Source organism: Elephas maximus, chromosome 1 (assembly GCF_024166365.1).
Source record: "Elephas maximus indicus isolate mEleMax1 chromosome 1, mEleMax1 primary haplotype, whole genome shotgun sequence".
NCBI classification, from domain to species: domain Eukaryota; kingdom Metazoa; phylum Chordata; class Mammalia; order Proboscidea; family Elephantidae; genus Elephas; species Elephas maximus.
The window spans coordinates 122,858,614-122,880,521 of NC_064819.1; the positions used below are offsets into that span (position 1 = coordinate 122,858,614).

At 35.9% G+C, this 21,908-nt stretch overlaps 1 protein-coding gene and 1 non-coding gene across 6 annotated transcripts in view; one reads left to right on the forward strand and one right to left on the reverse strand.

Annotated features, from left to right (window-relative positions):
- ZNF451 (zinc finger protein 451) overlaps positions 1 to 21,908 on the forward strand; it is a 126,885-nt gene that overhangs the window by 46,269 nt on the left and 58,708 nt on the right. For all 5 annotated transcript variants that reach the window (XM_049894840.1, XM_049894831.1, XM_049894850.1 and 2 more), the window contains exons 5-9: positions 3,407 to 3,518; positions 9,680 to 9,830; positions 11,044 to 11,170; positions 17,626 to 17,779; positions 18,272 to 18,419. In XM_049894840.1, the coding sequence (XP_049750797.1) occupies positions 3,407 to 3,518; positions 9,680 to 9,830; positions 11,044 to 11,170; positions 17,626 to 17,779; positions 18,272 to 18,419 (692 nt within the window). The remainder of the gene's footprint in view (positions 1 to 3,406; positions 3,519 to 9,679; positions 9,831 to 11,043; positions 11,171 to 17,625; positions 17,780 to 18,271; positions 18,420 to 21,908) is intronic.
- On the reverse strand, positions 13,548 to 13,618 carry TRNAG-CCC (transfer RNA glycine (anticodon CCC)). The gene has a single exon. It is a non-coding gene; the product is annotated as a tRNA-Gly (tRNA).

Genomic DNA, 21,908 nt, shown 5'->3' on the forward strand with positions numbered 1-21,908 from the left:
TGTAGGTGTAAACTGTTGAAAGGTTATTTTCTGCCAAATAGAGCTAGGCCATTTTGTGAAACTTCAACACATGTTTCCAGATTAAATTCGTTACTAAACAATTTGAAGTTAGAATGTCACCTACTACCTGTCTGTAGAAGGGGTTGTAGAAGAGCTGCTTTGTGGAAAATGAAGCCTAATTTAGAACCTTGTGTGATTAAATGTTTTCCTTGACTTGCTTTAGAAGGCCCCAAATGAAGTTACTTTAAGAACTCCCTTAATACTGACATGACTATTAGGAGTAGAATGTAGAATTAGATAAAAAGCTCCATATTAGGAGTTTAAATATGAAAATTCAAATCATTGTTCTGTCAGCAGCTGTTTGGAATTCAGCATATTACTTAACTTTGATGGGCTTTGGGCTTCAATCTGGGAAGGGATGGAGTTGGAGAACTCCCAGGCAGGGATAAGCACTACAGTTTTATAGTTTTAATATATTTTTTTTTTTATTTCTTGTTCCATTAGTTTTTATAAAGTAATTTTTATATTTCTGTAGCCACTCTTTTAATGTCTCTTAACCTGGTATAGGGCCCTGCCTGGCGCAGCAGTTAAGAGCTACAGCTGTTAATCAAAAGGTAGGCAGTTTAAATCCACCAGCTGCCCCTTGGAAACCCTATGAGACAGTTCTACTCACTCTTGTAGAGTCGCTGTGAGTCAGAATTGACTTGATGGCAATGGGCTTGTTTTGTTTTTTTGTTTAATTTGGTGTAGAAGAAATTAATCTTTCAGTTTAAAAGTATTTTAATTTGGGGACTTTATGATACAGTACCAATTAAATTGGAACATGGTATTTTAATTGTATGTTTAAAATGCTTATTGCATAGTTTTTTTTTTTTAAGGTTATTTCTGTCCTGCCAGAAACACTATTCAATTTTAAGGAATATTATTTCCCAAAACTGTGTTCTGTGTTTGTTTTGTTTATAGGTCATGGAGAAAATCTCTGAGAAAGGAGATGTTTGCGAGTTGTCCTCCTTTTCCCAGGTTTCCTAACAAGTTAGCGTCTTTTTCCAGACATTATCAAATGGCCAAATAGATGCTAAAGCTTTTGTGATGTAGCTCAGACTCTTAGTAGTCTCTCTGAACTAGAGTTTTTCTCAATAGTAGTTTCAGACTCCACCTTTGTAAATGTTCATTCTTTGTATGAACATTTCTTTGACTTTACCTTGATGTGGAGAAATTTTTTTTGAAATTTTGAAAATTTACATTTCTTCACCAATTTTAAAGAATACATTTGCCTAAATTTCATTCTTTTCTAAGGGAGAAACTGACTGATACAGATACTTTAACCCCTTGCTTGCTATCCACTCGTAATTTTTTTTTTTTTTTCTTACTCGATTCTTGTCCTGTTTATCTAGTATTGCTATAACAGAAATACCACAAGTGGATGGCTTTAACAAACAAATTTACTGTCTCACAGTTTTGGAGGTGAGAAGTCTGAATTCAGGGCTCTGGTTCCCCATGAAGGCTTTCTGTCTATGTTGGCTCTGGAAGAAGGCCCTTGGCCCTGAATCTTCCCCTGGTGAAGGAGCTTCTCAGCACAAGGGCCCTGGGTCCAAAGGACTCACTCTGCTCCTGGGGCTTCTTTCTTGGTGGCATGAGGTCCCCCTCCTCTCTGCTCGATTCTCTCTTTTATATCTCAAAAGAGATTGACTCGAGATATAACCTAATCCTGTAGATTGTGTCCTGCCTCATTAATGTAACTGCCTATAATCCTGCCTTGTTAACATCATAGAGGTTGGGATTTACAACACACGGGATAATTACATCAGATCACAAAATGGTAGACAGCCACACAATACTGGGAATCATGGGCTAGCCAAGTTGACACACATTTTTGAAGGACATAATTCAATCCATAACAGTTCCCTTTGTGGCTAACTTGTTTTTTAAACTAGATGACCAAAAAAGGCAGAAAAGAAGATAATAAAATTCAAGAAAGAATTCTTCAGGGATTGTAATAGATGCTAACCCTGGGTCAAAAATAGATATTGTAGAGAATGTCTTCTAACTATTCTAGGTCTTAACTTTATAAATTCCTGGTGTCTTCATTATTAAAGTGTTTTGTCTCTCTTTTGTGATGGAGACATTTTAAAGAAAAAAAAAAAAAAAACTCATTAAAATCTTGCCTGGATACTTCCTTTTCAGAAATCACGTACTGTGCTGGCCCGTTGACCAGCTACCAGTGTTACATATTGATATTCCAGGAGTTAAGATGACTTACAGGAAGGGTTCTAACCTGAAGTTTGTAGAAGTAGCTTTATGACTAAGGAAAAAGTGGCTAATTTTGAGATGATTTTAGCCAGCAAATATTTTTTTAAGCATCAACTATTAATGGCCACAGAGTTCAAATTCTATTGTAAGAAATGCCAAAGAACATTTTTAAAAATCTGTTTTTGTTTTTTTAACTGGAAATTGGTAAAATAAGGAAGCTATTAACTGGCATGTAGTAATATTTAATCTCAAATTAAGAGTTTTTATTGTCAGGAGCTTGGAGAAATGGTTTGATTTTATATATAAGAAAATGTCTTTGGATATAGTTTACCAAGGGCTTGTCTTATTGCTTTATTTGGATAAACTAACTTTGACTGAACTATATTGTTTATGTTATATTTCCTGTAGCGTATTATTCAGAACAGTAGTCCTGTAGGTGACTTTTTGAGGAAAAAGTATTTGTTGAATTATTAAGTTGGGATACTGTATCTTCTTTTTGTGGAAAATCATAGTGCATATCAGCACTTTATCTGGCACTTATTAAATGTTATATGTGTGTCTGTTATTAATATTATTCACTGAACAAATACTTGTTAGTCTTTCCAGACTATATATATGGAAAATTTGAAAAAAGTATATAAAAGTTTAAAAATGAAACTAACTGTTCATAATTCTGTTTCCCGAGATAGACATTATTATCACTTAGTATATTTCTATTTTTTTATTTCCTCTGCAGGTATATTTTTATATAGATTGAAATTATTCTTTGTTTATATTTGGCCCCATTTGTTTTATACAGTTTGCTTGCCTTGATATGAAAAGTATATTCACACATCATTAAAAAAAAGTCTTAGTTTGTCTTTCTAATGACTCTCATCAAATGTGTGCACTCTGATTTACATAAGCAGTAGCCTCTTGTTGGAGATGTAAGTTGTAGTGAACCTTGTGCTGATACAGGTAGCATTGAGATCAGCATCTTAGAACATGAATCTTTATTTTGACTTAATTCTCTGAGATAGTTTTTTAAATGTAGAGTTCCAGGGATAAAGGATAGTCAGTATTTTCTGATCGCACATATGTCAAAATCTTTCTCTCAAGGAAACCAGGAAAGTAATCATAGATTAATAGCTTTTTTTTTTTTTTTTACTATCTTTAGGAAAAAGTTGATTTTCAGCACGCTCATGGGTTACAAGAATTGGAATTTATCCGAGGACATTCTGATACAGAAGCAGCAAGACTGTGTGTGGACCAGTGGCTGAAAATGCCAGGTATTTTTTAGAGATTAGAGTAGAACAGTGAAGCTTCTGAGCTTCCATAAAACCTTAAAGCAGAAAATAAATCTGTTTTATTCAGTTGCTAATAATAAACATAGGAGGTATTGAAATTTTGTTTTAGTGATACTTCATAATGGTCTACTTTATTAGTTGCTTTCTACTTTGGCAAATGAACATTTTGAGTATAAGCAATATAGGTCATCCCTGAGCTCATTAGATGTTGCTCATTTATTCATTCAAGTGTTTAGTAATTATTGCTCACTTATTACGCACCACTTGGTTTGCCAGTGCTGGATATATAATAGTATGCAAAGTCGACACAGTTTCTGTCCTCAGGGAGATTACAATATAATGGTCGTAGCAGATAGTAATTGCACAAATAAATACAGAATGTACCTGTGGTAAATGCGATTAAAATGAAGTGCGTAGTTCATGGTCCTATCAGATGGTGTATAACAGGTTATTCCAGGTTAGGAAAAGTTTCTCCACAGAAATGGAGTTTAAACAGACATCTTAAGGATTAGTGTTTATTCCTTCCTCAATGTTTATTTCTCAGTACAGCCCATGTGGATGTTTTGTAAGGACGTGTCTGCATGAGAGGCTTCTTCACTGTTAACTCTAGGACCTGAGATTTCCTGTAGGAGTCACTGTGAAACGTTTCTTCCCCACCAGCTTATTTGGTAGAATTTTTAAGAACCGGTAGGAGGTCTCACCATAGCAACTTTTCTAGCCTGTCTTGTGGAAGACTCACTTCCACTGAGCTCTTAAAGGCTTGGGATATCCATAAAAAATCTTTAGTACATCTAAATCTTTGGATTTAGATGTACTAATCCAAGAGAAGGTTTAATTATAATCTTTATTGAACCTAGATATCTTGTAGTTCCAAAGTTTTTTTTTTTTAATCCAAGAGAAGGTTTAGTTATAATCTTTATTGAACCTAGATATCTTGTAGTTCCAAAGTTAGTTTCACAGGAGTTTTCTTTGAGTGGAAACAAATTACCACTTGAAAAAGAACTGTAATTATTGGTATTTAGCGGTTCATCTCATTGGATACATAATGCAACAGTTTTTTTGGCACTTGGTTTCTCTCTTAAAATATATTCACTTCTTAATTCCCAGTCTGCTTGTGCCTGGCAAAGTCCCACTATGCCCCTTCTTAAATGTCTTTTTTTTTTTTTTCTCTTAACTTGCCTGTGGGACTAATACTTGGTCCCACAGATGATACTCAGTACTAGAGGTTGCTGAGTTAATATGGCCATAGTTTATCATTTCCAGTTATATGGTAACCCAAGCTGTGTTTATTTATTCTGCATAAGTTTGGTTGCTCAATCTTTTTTTTTAATTCCATAGACCTTTACTCATTTCTCTAATTCAGTATTTATTAAATTGGATTGATCTACTTACATGTCTGTCTCTTCTACCAGACTATATTCTCCTTGGGAACAAGGACCAAGTTTTATTAATCCTTCTTTAGTATCAGTGCCTAGAAAGAATGCCTAGGAAAGGAATGCTCAATACATATTCATTGAATATTATACTGAGGTGATCTATTAATATTTGCATATTGAACATAGAAAGGAAGCATAGAGTTTGACTTCCAAATCTGGCTGTCATTCAGATGAACAAAAGATTTGGTGTTCCAGAGCTTCTTCAACAAAAGATCCTTAGGAATTATGGTAAATGATTTTGCTCTTTGTGGTATTCTATTAAAGGTTATAATTTTAAAGAACTCCCCTTGATACACATTCAGTTCTCATTGGAAGAAGTTAATGAGTAGCTCAGTGGTTTCGCCTTACCTGAATCGGAATTACCTGGGAACTTTTCATTAACAATCCAGTCAGAAAATGGGCGGGATACTTGAAAAGACATTTCACCAAAGAGGATATCCAAATAGCCAACGAGCACATGAAAAGATGCTCAAGGTCATTAGCCATTAGGGAGATGCAAATCAAAACTACAATGAAATACCACCTCATACCCTCTAGAATGGCAATGACCAAAAAAAAAGGAAAAAAAGCAGTCAGTGTTGTTGAGGTTGTGGAGAAACCGGAACCCTCATTCATTGCTGGTGGAAATGTAAAATGGTATAGAACAGTGGGGAACAGTTTGGCAGTTCCTCAAAAAATTGAACATGGAGCTACTATATGATCCAGCAATCCCAATCCTAAATATATACTCAGAAGAAGTGAAAAGCAGGAAAGCAAACAGAAACCGGTACACCAATATCCATTGTAGCATTTTTTACTAGAGCCAAAAAGTAGAAACAACAACCTAAATGTCTATCAACAGATGAATGGATAAACAAAATGTGGTATATATGTACAATGAAATACTACTCTGCCATAAAGAGAAATGAAGTCTTGATGCATGCCATAACGTGTAAACCTAGGAAGCATCATGCTGAGTGAAATAAGGCAGTCGCTAAAGGACGAATACTGTATAATCTCACTTATATGAAATAAACAAATATGTATATAAAGATTATTAGTTTTTACCAGGGGTGGGAGAGAAGTGGAAAAGGGTAGTTTTACTTAGGGGGCGTTGAGTTTATGTGAATGGTGGTAGAAAAAATTTGAAAAAGGATATCAGTAAAGGTTGTACAACATGAAGAATGTAATCAGTGTTACTGAATTGTACATGTGAAAACTATTGAATTGGTGAAGGTTTTGTTGTGTATATTTTTCACCATAATATTTTACAAATAAAAAAAGAACGACCTGGGAGCTTTTTAAACAGCCCTCTGGGCCTCACCTCCAGAGATTCTCCTACGGCATCTTTAGGTTCTGGAAGATCCCAAGATGATTTTGATGGGCAGATGGGCTAGACCCATGAGGCTTTATCAGCTCTAAGGTCGCATCTAAAAATGTTATCTCATATAACTCTCACACTTTCAAGTCCCACATTTAATTTTTTTTTTGGCCAGTAATATGCCCATTTAGGCCTAATCCCTGATCTCTAGATTGTCAGAATATATTGCAAATCAAATTCATGATCATCTGCTTATATTTCCCTGGGAATACCAAGTGGAAACAAATGAGTCATTAGCTGTATCTTTATGATAGTTGAAAGACTTGGCATTTTATATGCCTTCAGGTTATGCTTGGCTCCTTGATGGCTGATAAGCATGAGCCTGGAGTCTGTTGTTAAAGTTTTTAGTTAAGTTCTTTTTTATGATGAGTTCAGCTTTTTCTTGGTCCCACAAACAATGGAAAATGAAGTTTAGGATCAGCTTTTCTTCTTTGAGAAGAACAGTTGCTTTAGCATTGGGCTGTATTTGGTACAGGAGTACTCCATAAATGGACTTTAGAGAGTGCCGAGATCTTTGAAGAGGATGTAGCTGGGGAAAATAGAGATGATTTTTTTGTGTTCTTTAATTATAAAAAGTGAGATTCTGCTTCTTAGTAGCATTAAGGAACTCAGTCCAGTCTATTCCAAAGTACTCATTTGTTATAATTTAGTTGTTTGATTTAAAGTATTTTATTTATAATTACTCTATTTTTGGACTGTCCTTTGTGGAGCTTTATAGTTGGTCCAGTTTGTATAAGATAGAATAGTAATAAAAGAAACAATGCTGTCTATACTATTAAAAAAATTTTTTTTTTGTCTTTCCATAGAGAAGTCTTAATTTCTTTTGACTGATTATTTTCTTCAACTTTTTATCCAGAGGCTGTATTTGTGGCTGATGGGAGATATCCGGAATATGGCTGGACAGTAAATAAAAACTGCCATAATTCTGGCTGCGTTAAAAAAATTAAAGATAAAAAGGCGTATTGCCATGTAATGCCTTGTTAAGACTAAAATATGCTTACGGCTATCCTGTTCTTTCTTTGTTATCGAGCACATTTTATTTAAAAGCAGTTTGGCATTTTAATTGAGGCATCCCTGCTTCTTCTTCCAGTAAGGGCCAAAACAGCAGAAAAGCACTTGAAGCTTTAAGCATAGATAACCATGTGGGAATTTAAAAAGTAGATTATGTTAAGGGAGTAATATTCTATTCTAGTTAAATAGCTAGGGGCTTTGTAGAAACTGTCATAAAGATAATACCCAGTTTTCTGTTGTATGAAATATTCAGAGCATTTGGAACGATGCACAAGAGATAGTAATAAAAGACAGATGATTATCTCTGTATCAAAATCCTCCTGGCAGGAACCCATACTGGATTCACTATGTAAGAGCAGTAAGCAAATACCCTTGACAGCCTTGACGTTGTAGCACCAGGTGACATTTTTGTTGAGCCACTGCCATCAGTGAAATGCTGGCAAAAACCACACCACCCACTCCCAGAAACTCACCTCAGCCAGGAGACATCAATCAAGATTGGTGACCCTGGTGAGAAGATTGAGGTTGAGGCTACTGTTGAAGGAGTCCACAAGATCAAATCAGTCGAATGCAAGGCTGAGGTCTTGGAAGGAAGTTGGCCTGAGGACTTGGGTGAAGACATCTAGGTGATAAAGTGCCTGATAACTGTCCATTACAGGCAGCTGTCTACAATGATGACAAAACTGTCTGCTAATATTAAAGCCATGTTCAGTGATCTTATCGATCACATTGATAGGATTCAATCAAACATGGTATTTCTCTTTAGTAAAATTTTTCAAGGAACTGCCATCCTGGCTTGCTCAGTTAGCCCATGGGACTCACTGGCCACGCTTCTGGCCGTTACTAAAGCACAGTCGCAACTCCTCACACTGCAGAGGACAAGAATTGAAGACATGTTCTCAGATTATTTATAACAACTGGCGATGAAGTCATACGGTAGGGCAAAGGCCACATGTCTGGAAGAACAGTGGCTCTACCCTTGATAAATAGATCATGAATTTAGTTTTAGTTTTGATGATGCATTTGTAAAAAAAAAAAAAAAATCCTCTGGGTTGTTTTACAGTTCTTTGTTTCTACAATATAACTCTCTAAATTTTCCATCACATTTCACATGTGGAAGTTCCCCAAAACAAAATTTGGCCAGGAAGATTAGTCTATAAGAGTTCTATGATATACACACAACGAAATACTACTTTGCCGTAAAGAGAAATGAAGTCCTGATGCATGCCGCTACGTGGATGAACCTTGAAAACATCTTGCTGGGTGAAATAAGTCTGTCTCAAAAGGACAGATATTATTTGATCCCATTTATATTAAGTAAGAGAATACACAGAAATCAGATTGTTAGCAGTTACTGTGTATGAGAAAAGGCTTAAAGGGGGAGTTTTTGCCTGGGAGGCATTGAGTTAGGAGGCCAGTGGTAGTGGTAGAATGATTTGAAAAAGGATAATGAGAATATTTGCACAACTTGAAGAATGTAATCAGTGTTATCAAACTGTACCTGAAGAAATTGTTGAGATGATGTATGTTTTCCCCACAATTAAAAAAAAAAAAAAAAGTTATGCGACTGACCAAGATTGTAAAGAAAGAAAGGGATAAAGAATGGACCAGGTTAGAAGGTGATTAAGAAAAGGCAATGGTGGTCAAAATGCTTTCCAACTGGCTTTGAAATGGAAAAAAGAGAAGACAGAATAGAATAAATAGAAAGGGGAGTGATAACTAACAATAATAAGTAAATCTCTGCTTTGTGTTCTATAAATTTATTACTGATTCTTGTGTTACTTGATGTCCAGGTTGGAACTGATTGATCAGTGGCTGGATTCCTCAGAAAATACCACTGTTATCTTCTTTTTCTCCTTGCACTTTCCACCCCCCCCACCCTTAATCCCCCGATTACATGGTTTAACAGAATTTTCATAGAACCCAGATCCTCTGTAATTATAGCTAAACCTTGTAATGTGCTTAAGATAGTTAACAGAAAATAAGAGAAGGAGAAATTATTGCCAGTTTATATAAATGAAAAGAAGGAAGTAGGGGCTTTTGTAGAGCAACTGATTTTCCAATGCATTTGATTAATATTTCTGTCAAACTTAAGGAAACAGATTTTTCTTTTTTTTTTCCTCCTAGAGAATGGCACTTGGAGATGTTAACAGCTTTACATGTCCCAAATAACTTTATTTATTTTTGGGTTATATCTTTTATGAGAGAGATTGTAAACACTTAATTACAGTTAGGACCAACTAGTTGATGCTATATCATAATATTCATTGTTTTGATCACCAGTCCAAAGGACAAGTATCTGAAGTAGGAGCTTAAGAATTTGTATTCTGATGCAGGACTCAAAACAGGCACCATTAATTCTGGAACCAAAAGTTCATTCCGAAGAGGAGGCCAGATGCGGGTGTCTGGGAAACCAATCTCATGTCCCATAATGCACTGCAACAGGGAGTTTGACAACGGGCACCTTCTCTTAGGACATCTGAAAAGGTAAGTATGATATTCAGAATACTGGATGCTGAAGATAAAATGAGTGACAAAGTGATTTTGTAAAATGAAAGCATGATTTTGTTTATACCTTTATATTCCAAATTCATGTTGTTTTGTGCTATTATGATATAATTATTTCCAATTTATATTTCTTAGGTTTCCTGAAAGGCTTGGTGAAGTCAGATTTTTCTAGTGATATTCTATCTTCTTTATGAACGTGGTTGTTAAGTGTATATGTCTTCCTAATATGTCTTCATAAAATTTTGAACAGACGTCTTACATTGATATGTACTTTTATCAGTTTTAGAAAAATCCAGCTCATAAATGCAAATTTTAAGTGACACAGAACATTTAAAGATACTTGGTCAGCCTAAAAAAGCTAATATGGCATTAGGAAATAAATGCCAAAAACAGAACAAATGTGGCAACATTACCAGAAAGAAGTATTCTGTTATCAAACCCATTTTATCATTTATTGAATTTTTGTGTAGTAGAGGTTAAGAAAGCAGGTAAGAAGAGAAGGTGAAATTAAAGGCATTAAATCTTATCACAGTCACCCCAGTTTGATTCTAGTCATTCAGAGATGGGAAGTTGAGAAGTTTGGGACTCTAAGTCTTAAATCTTTTCTAAATGTCTCACTCTACTTGGTTCCTTGGGTGGGGCAAACATTTAACATGCTTGGCTGCTAACCGAAAGGTTGGAGGTTTGAGTCCACCCAGAGATGCTTCAGAAGAAAGTTTTGGCTATCTACTTCTGAAAAATCAGCCATTGAAAACCATATGGAGCACAGTTCTACTCCGACACACATGGGATTTCCATGAGTCCGATGGCAAGTAACAACAGTAACGTCATGTCTTTTCTTACTGAGAGAGGCCTCTAGAGGGAGCTGCAGCACTGTATAAGTAATTCGGTAGCATACTGTATCTTAACTACTTAAAGTTTTCGACACAGTTTAAAGTGATAGAAATTAGTTAAATAGTTAAACATTAAAAACCGTTTATAGTTATAGAAGTATCCCTGAAATCTTAACATGAGATTATTATTAAAATGGTTGTCTGGCATATGGGAGTCACTTGATGTTTGCTGAATAGGAAGAACATTATTTCAGTAGAAAAGTTCCAAGGGTGTGTGTGGTTAATCTAACAGACAAAGCAACACAGTTCTGTCCCTGGAATGTGGGCTTTTCTAATGTTATCTCTCCTTTGCCACGTAGGTTTGATCACTCTCCATGTGATCCAACAATTACACTACACGGACCTTTCATCAATTCTTTTGCTTGTGTAGTATGTTATAAAAAATTTGTTACTCAACAGCAATATAGGGATCACCTTTTTGCTAAGGTAAGAGCATGTCCTAAGTTAAGAGTAGGTTTTCTTTTTCTAGAGAATCATGGAGTTGGGTGCAGATTTCTTGCTGCTGTTAAGCTTGCAATCACCAGTGATGCACTCAAATATCAAAACTGTGATTGTCTACTGAAAGTACAATTATTTGGAGCATTAATATTGTGGGCAACTTGATAGTTAAAAGACAGCAGCCCTAAAGATTATCACTGAAATCCTTCCTTTTATGGAGTTGCTTTATGAAGGTAAATTATCTTGTTCAAGATCCTCTGAGTTAGTGGTATGGTGAGAACTATACCCTACTCTCAGGTCTACTGCTTTTTACTCCCTGTTGAAGTGTTGGAGCCAAGTAGTAGATAACTTCTCCTTTATTAACAGTCATGTAAAGAAATAAAACTAGCATTTAAAAGGCTGTGCTATATAATTCTTATTAAGTATTACATCTCAAGGGACATGAATTGATTCATGGTATATGCAAATCCATGTAATATCGAACTCTGTAATGTGTTTTTACCATATATGATATTACCCGTACCCTTTGCTGTTGAGTTGATGATGACTCATAGCGACCTTATATAACTTATTAGCATTGCAAATGGTATATATGTTCATTGTGGAAACATTTAAAATTAAGAAAAAAGAAAACAAGAAGTTACCCTATTCTCACTTGCAGAGATACAACTACTGTTAACATTTTGATATGTATGTTCCACTATTTTTCCATAAAATAAGGTATCTAAATTGTTTTATGATTTAAAAAAAGCATTTTATTGCAAGCACAAATACTGTTTGTTGAGTCAGTGCATGCATTTCTGCATTTTAAATCAGTAAGTGGTGTTCTATTTGTATGAGTATATTATAGCTTGTTTAATTTCCTATTTGATGTGTTAATTTAAAACAATAACTCTGATTGAGTTCTGCAGTCCCTCCACCCCTACTCCAGGATAGAGAACACTCCCAGAATAGATGTGTATCCTTGAAGCAGATTTTGTTTTATACTCAGTCATCAGATTTTGAAAGCCTGCATCGTGATCAACACTGGCTAGGCATTGTAGTATGTTAAGAAAAATCACCTATATATTTCTTCTGTATAGTTCTAACACACAGGGAGCTTGTGCTCTAGAATGAACAAGGCTTAAATGGTACAACATAAATTGAAATAGGAATTCAGAGAAAGGGGAGAAAAACATAGGCTGGAGAATATAGAAGAATGTCACGGAAGGGAAGAAGATCCTCAAGGATTAGAAAGACTTAGATGAAAAGAAAAAGTAATAGAATTCTAGCTAAGTTTGAAGAGCCTGAGCACAAGAGTAAGTATGGAAATAGTGTGAAGAAATGAGTTAACATAGTAGGTCTGAGATGTTAGAAAGGCCTGTTTGCAAGGTTGGGTGGCATTTCAGAACTTGGATTTGTAAAGGATTCCCATCATTCTCTGATATGATTGGCTCACTGTGCCTAAACTGTTTGTGCAAACATTATAGTATATGCTGAATACCTGCTTTCCTTGTAGGAGTCAGGAATTTTGTTAAATGCTAGGCAGAGGCTGCCTACATGACAAGCCCCCAGTTAAAAAGCCTGGGCATTGAGTCTCTAATAAGCTTCCTGGTAGAGGCCGTTTCTCATGTGTTGTCACAATTTGTTGCTGTAGGAATTAACTACGTCTTGTATGACTCCACTGGGAGAGGACACTTGGAAGCTTACACTGGTTTTCTTTGGACTTTGCTCCATATGCCTTTTTTCATTTGCTGATTTCACTGTCTGGGTGGTGCACATGGTTAACGTACTTGGATGCTAAATGAAAGGTTGGCAGCTCAGGTCCATTCACAGGGACCTCAGAAGAAAGGTCTGGTGATCTACTTCCAGAAGATTAACCACTGAAAACTCTATGAAGCAGAGTTGTACTCTGAGCCCCACATAGGGTTTTCATGAGTCGGAAATGACTGGACAGCAGCTGGTTTTGTTGATGTCACTTTGTATCCTTTCACTGTAATAAATCACAATCATGAATGCAACTATATGTTGAGTACTGTGAGTCGTCCTAGTGAACTGTGCAACCTGAGGATGGTTTTGGGAACTCCTGCCACAATTAGCAACCTGATTATAAAGGCACAGAATTTTAAACTTGTTATTGGCAATAGGGAACTATTATAGGATGATAACATGATGAGCTTAATGCTTTAGACCTTCAGAGCTATCCAGAAAAACCAAAAACCAAACTCATTGCTGTCGAGTTGATTCTGACTCATAGCGACCCTATGGGACAGAATAGAACTGCCCCATAAGGTTTCCAAGGAGCACCTGGTGGATTTGAACTGCTGATCTTTTGGTTAGCAGCCATAGTACCTGACCACTACGCCACCAGGGTTTCCAAAAGCTGTGTATTGGCCTGGAATCGAACCTGGGTCTCTTGCATGGGAGGCGAGAATTCTACCACTGAACCACCAATACTCCTGCAATACTTCAGAGCTATAAGAACTTTTTATTCTAGATCCCAATTCCATCTTCTTTTTTAGGGACAGCAAAGAGATTTATTCATATTATAATAGTAACAATGTTCAGAATAGATTCAGAGACATGGATCAAGGAGACTGGTTTAGGTGACTTATTCAGTAATTTAGCTTTGAGGTGAGAAAAGAGTATGACTTAGGTAATGGCATTTGAAATGAAGACCTTGAAGTCAAAAGATTTGTTGAAAAAATGATAATTTTTTTCATTGTAATGAAGATTTGAGGGAAGAAGAGAAAAGGGGCTCAAGAGGAGTACATTTCATAATTAGCATTTGCGGTAGGTTGCTGATATGCTACCTTTTTCTAAACTAGAGTTCTTTAAAAAGGGGCATGTTTCCCTGTTTTCTGCCCTAAGTATTTTCTCTATTGTGATGACCATATTTACCTTTTTTTCTTTTGTAAATTGGAGTGAGATAGTTTAACTTTAAAATTAATTTAAAGAATACTTTCATTGGTATTTTCCCAATTTTTGTTAATTTCTCTTTTCTGGGAATCGTGTATACTGTGCTGTTTTGCCCATCCTTTTACCTTTATTCTGGGAAGTAGGTTTATGACATTCAGCCTTCTGGGATCACTCTGTCACCTTTATTAGTTACATGCCCATAGCAAGTTACTGAACATCCGTGAACCTAGTTTCTTCTTCTGTAAAATGGAATTGTCAAAACTTACATGCAGAATTGTTCGGAGTAAGTATAATACTATATAAAGCACTTAGGTACTGGCCTCATGCCCTCAAAAATGCTCCTTGTTGCTTATTACTTGAAGTGTTTTTATGAGAGCTCTAAAGGAATGGGGAACTCTAAAGGACAGGGTTGTAATTACCTGTCTTAATCAGCCAGAGGGGTTGCTAGAAGATTGTGTAATCCTTATAGCTTTTCATACCTATGAATTTCATTTTGGAGAGTGAAATTCTTTACAACTTGCATTGCTTTTCTTGCTTCCTTCCTCTTTTCTTTTCCTCTCTAAGTTCTTCCCTCTAAACCAGTGCTCCTCAATTTAATATGTACACAAATCACCTGGGAATCTTGTTAAAATGTGGATTTTTTTATTTAGTAGATCCAGGGTGGAGCCTTAGATTCAGGATTTCTAACAAGCTGCTAGGTAATGCCAGTGCTGCTGGTCCTTGAATCACGTGTTAAGTAGCAAGTTTCTAGCATCTTTTAACATTAGGGGCATCGTGGGTATTACACTGCCAGATTACTTCCTGCTCTTTTCCTTTTTATTGGGGGTGGGGGTGGGGGTGGGTAGAAACACTGTAAGCCCCAAGTGCCTTGCTGCCACTAGTGGGTCAATAGGTACTACCACCCTTACTCATTCTGTTCCTAGGGGCATCGTATTATCTAACGTCATTCCCCCCACCCGTTCCAAATCATTGCTAGCCTTGTACATTGTTTTTTCTGAAAACAAAAAGAAATCTTGCATACCTTAGCTGCCACCACCCTGCCATCTCTCCATCCTCCGCAGTCCTAATCTTCTATCTTTATAGATCTGTCTCTCCTGGACATTTTACATACATGAATCATGCAATATGTGGCCTTTTGTGGCTGAATTCTTTCATTTAGCATAATGTTTTCAAGGGTCATTCATGTTACAGCATTTATGAGTGTTTGTACCTTTTTATTATCAAGTAATATTCCATTTTATGAATATACCACATTTTGTTTATTGATTTATCAGTTGATGAACATTTGGGTTGTTTCCACTTTTTGGCTGTTATGAACAATGCAGCTATAAACATAAATGTACAAGTCTTTGTACATATGTTTTCAGTTTTTTAGGTATGTACCCAGAAGTGAAATTTCTGGGTCATACGGTAACTATATGTTTAACTTTCCGAAGAACTGTCAAACTATTTTCCAAAGTGGCTGCATCATTTTATTTTCCCATTAGCAATATATGATGGTCCCAGTTTTTCCACATCTTCACCAACACTTGTTTCTATCTGTCTTTTTTAATGTAATCATTCTAGTGGCTCTATTTACTTTTGCTGGGTATACAGATTTTTGGTGTATTTCATTTTAATGCAACCGGAAATGTAGTGGTGAAAAGGAATTGAGTACTTAAACTTACCAGACATCCTATTTTCCACTTGTTACCCCAATTTGTAGAAAATATTTGCAAATAAATAGCTTCTTTTGCATATAGACCATACTTTTCATGACTATACCATACTTTTGCAGTAGGTATATTCCAGTAAAGTTCTATATGCTTTATATATATATTTTTTCATACTCTGTATACTAATTGGAGCCATGGTAGTATGGTGGTTAAGCATTTGGCTGGTAACCAAAAGATCGGTAGTTTGAATCCACCAGCTGCTCCTTGGAAACTCTACGGGGCAGTTCTACTTTGTTGTATAGGGTCGCTGTGAGTCGGAATCCAATCAATGGCAATGTGTGTGTTTTTTTTTTTAAAACTGGAGTGGAAAATGTCCTCCTGGGTATTATTTGTTATTATTAAAAGTGTATTGATGATAGTAAATCTGAGAAGGCATGACACAGCTTTTAAGGCTGTTACCCTAAAGACCAATAATCCATTAACAGGAGTTAAATTATATTTATACACATACACTTACATACCTACATATATACATCTTCCCCCAATTTCAGGATAGAGGAAGTTCTTAACTTAGATGCCTGGAAACTAGAAAAGATAGACCTATTTGGCTATATAAAAATTTTAAAGTTAGTAGATATTTGGAAGAATATATGTAACACAGAGGGTTAGGTTCAATAACAAAGACCTGATACGAATTGAACAGGAGGGAGAAAACAAAAACAATTGAAAAATGATGCAAAGGATATGAATGAGCAATTCACAGAAGAGCACACCCAGATAGTCAACAAGTATATGAAAAAAATGTTCAGACTTTCTAGTAGACAGGGGAATGCAGCCTAAAGCAACAATGAGTATCACGACATCTGTTAGAGTGGCAGAAATGAAAAAGACCCATAATAAATGTATCCACCAGACTCATTCATTGTTAGGGGACATGTGAATAGTTAGAGCCTTTTTGAAAAGAAATTTTACAGTATCTTTTAACATTCAAATACATACACCTTCAACCCAACAAGGGCATTCCTGATAGTGAGAGAAAAGCACCTATAGGTGAGGGTATTTATTCAAGAATGTTTGTGGCATCATTATTTATATTGACCATTAAAACTGAAAATGAATGTTTGATTAAATCACAGTAGACCCACAACTGTTAAAAAGAATGAGTTACAGTTGATTTTTAGGAATTACCATTACTTACCGTGGAATAGGAAAACTAAGAGACAGAAGAGTCTGTAAAATGACAATATTTGCTAAAACATTGACAGTCCCTCTTGTATGTTTATATATTTTTATAAATAATCATGGATAAATTTATGAACGAATGCATATATTTGTAAACACTGGTTGTTTTGCAGGGTAGAGGGAACAAAGCAAGATTAGAAAAAGTATATGTGATGTGATCACATTTATGCGTTTATATAATATGGATGTGTATGTAAAAAATGAAAAATAGAAAGGAAATAGACTTCTATATTGTCACAGAAAGGTGTCATAATTTGTTTTGAGGGAAGAAATCCTAAAATTTCTCATATATTATATCAATTGTGAAAAAATTCCACAATTCACAATCAGGGAACAAAAAGTTTTCATGTTAAAAACTGATAAGGACTTAGGGGGCAGTGAGTTTATGTTAGTAAGGGAGGAACAACTCAGAAAAGGAGGGTGAGAATGGTTGTACAAATCGAAGAATGTAATCATTGTCACTGAATTGTTAGTGTAGAAACTGTTGAAATGGTGTGTTTTGCTGTGTATATTAACAACAAAAAATAAATTTAAAAAATTGATATGGAATATTTCAAATAGATGATAAATAGGAATTTTTGAAAGTTGATTTTAAGCATTGTATATTGATTTCAGTTGTCTGTAATACAGCTTTGCCTTATATTTTAGGAAGCTGCAGATGATGGACATAAGAACAACCTTCCTCCCCAGGTTATTCAGTGTTTTGCGTGTCCAAATTGCTTCCTTCTTTTCAGCAGCAAGGATGAGTGTTTGAAGCATATGTCTGGAAAGAATCATTTCCTTCAGATTTTTAAACTGGGCGGTATGTTAATACTCTTGTTGAAAATTATTAGACTAATCTTTGCTGATTTATCGTATTTCTCACATCATTTTTGAGGTTACTTATCATTTTGTTAGTTTGAGAACTGTAACAGTGAAACATTTATATATCAATTCTTCTTATTTTTTTAAGATTCCTAGTATTTTCTGTATCTAAGAGTTAGGTTTACTTACTTTGGGGAATGAAGAGAAACTTTGAAAACAAAAACATTCATTCAGGAAAATGTTTGCATATCCATGATATCTGGGAAGTTGGATTAAGTTGGAAGTTTGCATTTACGACTTAAATATTAATTCAAGGGTAAATTCAGTACCCTTTGCCATTGGACTAGAAAATGGGTTCCTGTAGATTTTTATCATGTAAGTAACTGTCTTCTTTTACTTCTCTACCTGATGTTGGGAAAGGCAAAGGGGAGGAAGGTTGGGTTGCCCTATACTCAAACGACCATGTGAGTTAGTTTATTTTGTTTTTCAGATGACAAGGGAATAGCACATCCAATATCATTTCCATCTTTTGCAAAGAAACTTTTGATTGATCTCTGCAAAGATGTTCCATTTCAAGTCAAGTGTGTGGCCTGCCACCAGACACTTCGTTCCCACATGGAGCTCACTGCCCATTTCAGGTTTGTATAGGTCTAGTCTTGGGCTATAAGGGAATCTCTTTTTAAAATAATATTTTATTGTGTTTTCAGTGAAGGTTTACACAGTAGTTTAGGTTCCCGTTCAACAATTTCTACACAGATTGTTCAGTGACATTGGTTACCTTCTTCAGCACACGTGAACATTCTCATTCTTTCCGTTCTGGTTGTTTCATGTAAGGAATCTTAACGAACTATTCATCAGTGGGGTGGCTCAACAATTCAACATTCTTTGTTCATTTCTTTTAAAATGAGAACGTACATTTGCCTGAAATTAATGAAAAGTTAGAGATGTCGAAAAAGTAGATATATCGATATGCTGTCAACATAAAGCAAGTTAACAGTTCTGTGTATGTTTGTGAGTATGTGTATAGAGGAAGAGAGAAGAGTGAAAATAGAACCTGGGCTTAAAGTCAACAAAAAGGAAAGTAACATATACTTGTGAAAGATTAAATCTCAAGGAAAAGCCAAATGTATCAAGTAATCAAGAAGATTCCAGTATGAGTTTTTTTTTCCCCCCTCTTTAGGTAGGAATTACTGAGCAATATATGAAAGTAGAGGACTAGTATAATTAACCCGATAATACCTTTCACCCAACTTCAGTAGTTATCCACACATGGCAGTCTGTTTCATTTATACTCCTACCCCCTACAAATTATTGTTTTGAAGTAAATCCTAGACCTCATATCATTTAGTTTGTAAATGCTTCAATATCTGTATATAAATGGTAAGGACTCTTCTTTTTTTTAAAGATGCAAATGTAGTACCTTTGTTGTTGTAGGATGCCTTTGGGTTGATTTCTAACTCATAGCAATCTCATGTGACGGAGTAGAGCTGCCCCATAGGGTTTTCTTGGCTGTAATCTTTACCAAAGCAAATCACCAGGTCTTTCTCTTGCAGAGCAGCTGGGTGGGTTCGAACTGCCAACCTTTCAATTAACAGCTGAGCGTTTAATCATTCCAGCAAGTGAGACTCTTTGTAGTGCCATTGTCACATCTTAAAAAACTAATAGTTTCTTAGTATCATCAAATAGATAGTTATCAGATTTCTCTTATTATCTCATGAAGTATTTTTTATAGTTGGTTTTTTGGAATCATTATCCAAATAAGGTCTACACTTTGCATTTAGATGTCATGTCTCTTAGGTCTCTTGTTTTTCTTGTTATTTCTTTGAAATACATTAAGAGTTTATATTTTATTAAATGACAATAATATTTGTTTAAATGGAAAAATTGTTTTTACAAACCTTTGAGTAAAATACGTTCTCAAAAAAACAGAGGTAGTGTGGTTAACAATTCTGCTCCTGACTTGGACTTCATAAATTCAGATCATGATTCTAGCTTTTATTTTTATTTATTTTTGAAAATTTCCACTGTATAATGTAAACAGAATAATATAATGAAATCCCCCTCTCCCCAGGTACCTATTACTCATCTTTAACCACTTTATGCTCTTATGGTTACATTTTCCACAGTAAGCATTAAATTTCCACATAACTAAGTTCACTCTTCCCCCAACAGTCTATTTCATCTCCCTAACAAAATCAAATAAATGAACAAAACAAACTTTTCTGTAATAGTCATTTTAAATTGCGCTCATTTCTGGCTTCTAAACCCATGGCACTGCTGCATGGTACCAGACAATACCTCGGTGTCAGCACAGCTGGGTTAAAATTCCTGGCCTTTTTTTTTAATTGTGAAAATACACATACCAACACAACTTCCATATTCACTATTCAGTGACATGAATTATATTTTTCGTGTTGTGCCACCGTTATTGCTGTCATTTCCAAATATCCCACCACTATTAACATAAACGCAGTGCTCACCAAACAAAAGTCCCTCTTGCCACCCTTCTGCACACCCCTGGTAATCATTAATAATTTTTGCATTCTGTATATTTGGTTATTTCATTTAAGTGAGATCATACAGCATTTGTCCTTTGGCGACTAACTAACTTTGCACAGTGTAGTGTTTTCAAGGTTCATCCACTTTGTAGCATGTGTCAGAGCTTCATTTCTCTTTACTGCTGCATAATATCCCATTGTATGTGTATACCACATTTTGTTTATCCATTCTGTTGATGAACATTTAGGTTATTTCTTTGTTCTTATCGTGATTTAGGTGAATGTTTACAGAGCAAATTAGTTTCTCATTAAACAGTTAACACACAAATTGTTCTGCGACATCAGTTGCCAACCCCATGATGTGTCAATACTCTCCGCTTCTCCACCCCAGGATCCCTGTTTCCATTTGTCCAGTTTTCCTGCCTTCTCATCTTTGCTTTTGGGCTGGTGTCCCCATTAGTTTCCTATGCATGGTTGAACTACAAAGCACATTCCTCATGTGTGGGGTAAACCTCAGGAGTGACTTCGGTACTGAGTTAAAAGGGTGTCTGGGGACCATACTCTTGGGATTTCTCAATCTCTGTCAGACCAGCAAGCCTGGCCTTTTTTTTTTTTTACTTTAAATTTTGTTATATATTTTTCTCTCGCTCTGACCAGAACCCTGTTGTATTGTGATCCGTGTCAGAGCATTTGGTGGTGGTAACTGGGCACCATCTAGTTGCTCTGGGCTCATTCTGATGGAGGTTGTGGTAGCTGTGGCTCATTAGTCCTTTGGACTAATCTTTCCCTTGTGTCTTTGGTCTTCTTCATTCTCCTTTGCTCCAGCCAGAATGGGACCAGTAGATGTATCTTAGATGGCACTTGCAGGGCCAGTTGCTACTCACCACAGTCGGATGTGGAACATTCTGTTTATAGACTGTGTTATGCCAGTTGAGCTAGATGTCCCCCGAGACCATGGTCCCCAGCCCTCTTGGTCTCTCAGTGTGTTTGGATGTGTCCATGAAGCTTCTGTGACTGCCCTGGTCAAGTTGTACTGACTTCCCCAGTACGGAGTACTGTCTTACGCTTATGCAAAGGTACCACTTAACTACTATCTAGTTAGTGTTTTTCCTTGCCCACCTCTCCCCTCCCTTGTAACCATCAAAGATTGTTTCTTTCTATGTGGAAACCTTTGCTTGTGTTTTTATAGTAGTGGCCTCCTACAGTATTTGCCCATTTATGATTGACTTATGTCACTCAGGATAATCCCCTTCAGATTCATCCGTGTTGTTAGATGTTTTGCAGATACACCATTGTTTATCATTGCATAGTATCATTTAGGTTGTTTCTATCTTTTGGCTGTGGTGAAAAGTGCTGCAGTGAACACTGGTGTACAGGTTTCTGTTTGCGTTCTTCTGGATATATACCTAGAATTAGGATTGCTGGGTCGTATGGTAGTTCTGTTTTTTAAGGAATCGCCGAACTGTTCTCCACAGTGACTTTACCATTTATATTCCATTTTATATTCCCACCAGCAATGGGTGTGAGTTTCAGTTTCTCCAAACCTCCACAAAGGCTGTTGTTTTCTGGTTTTTTTTTTTTTTTTTTTTATCATTGCCATCCTAATGGGCATGAGATGGTATCTCATTG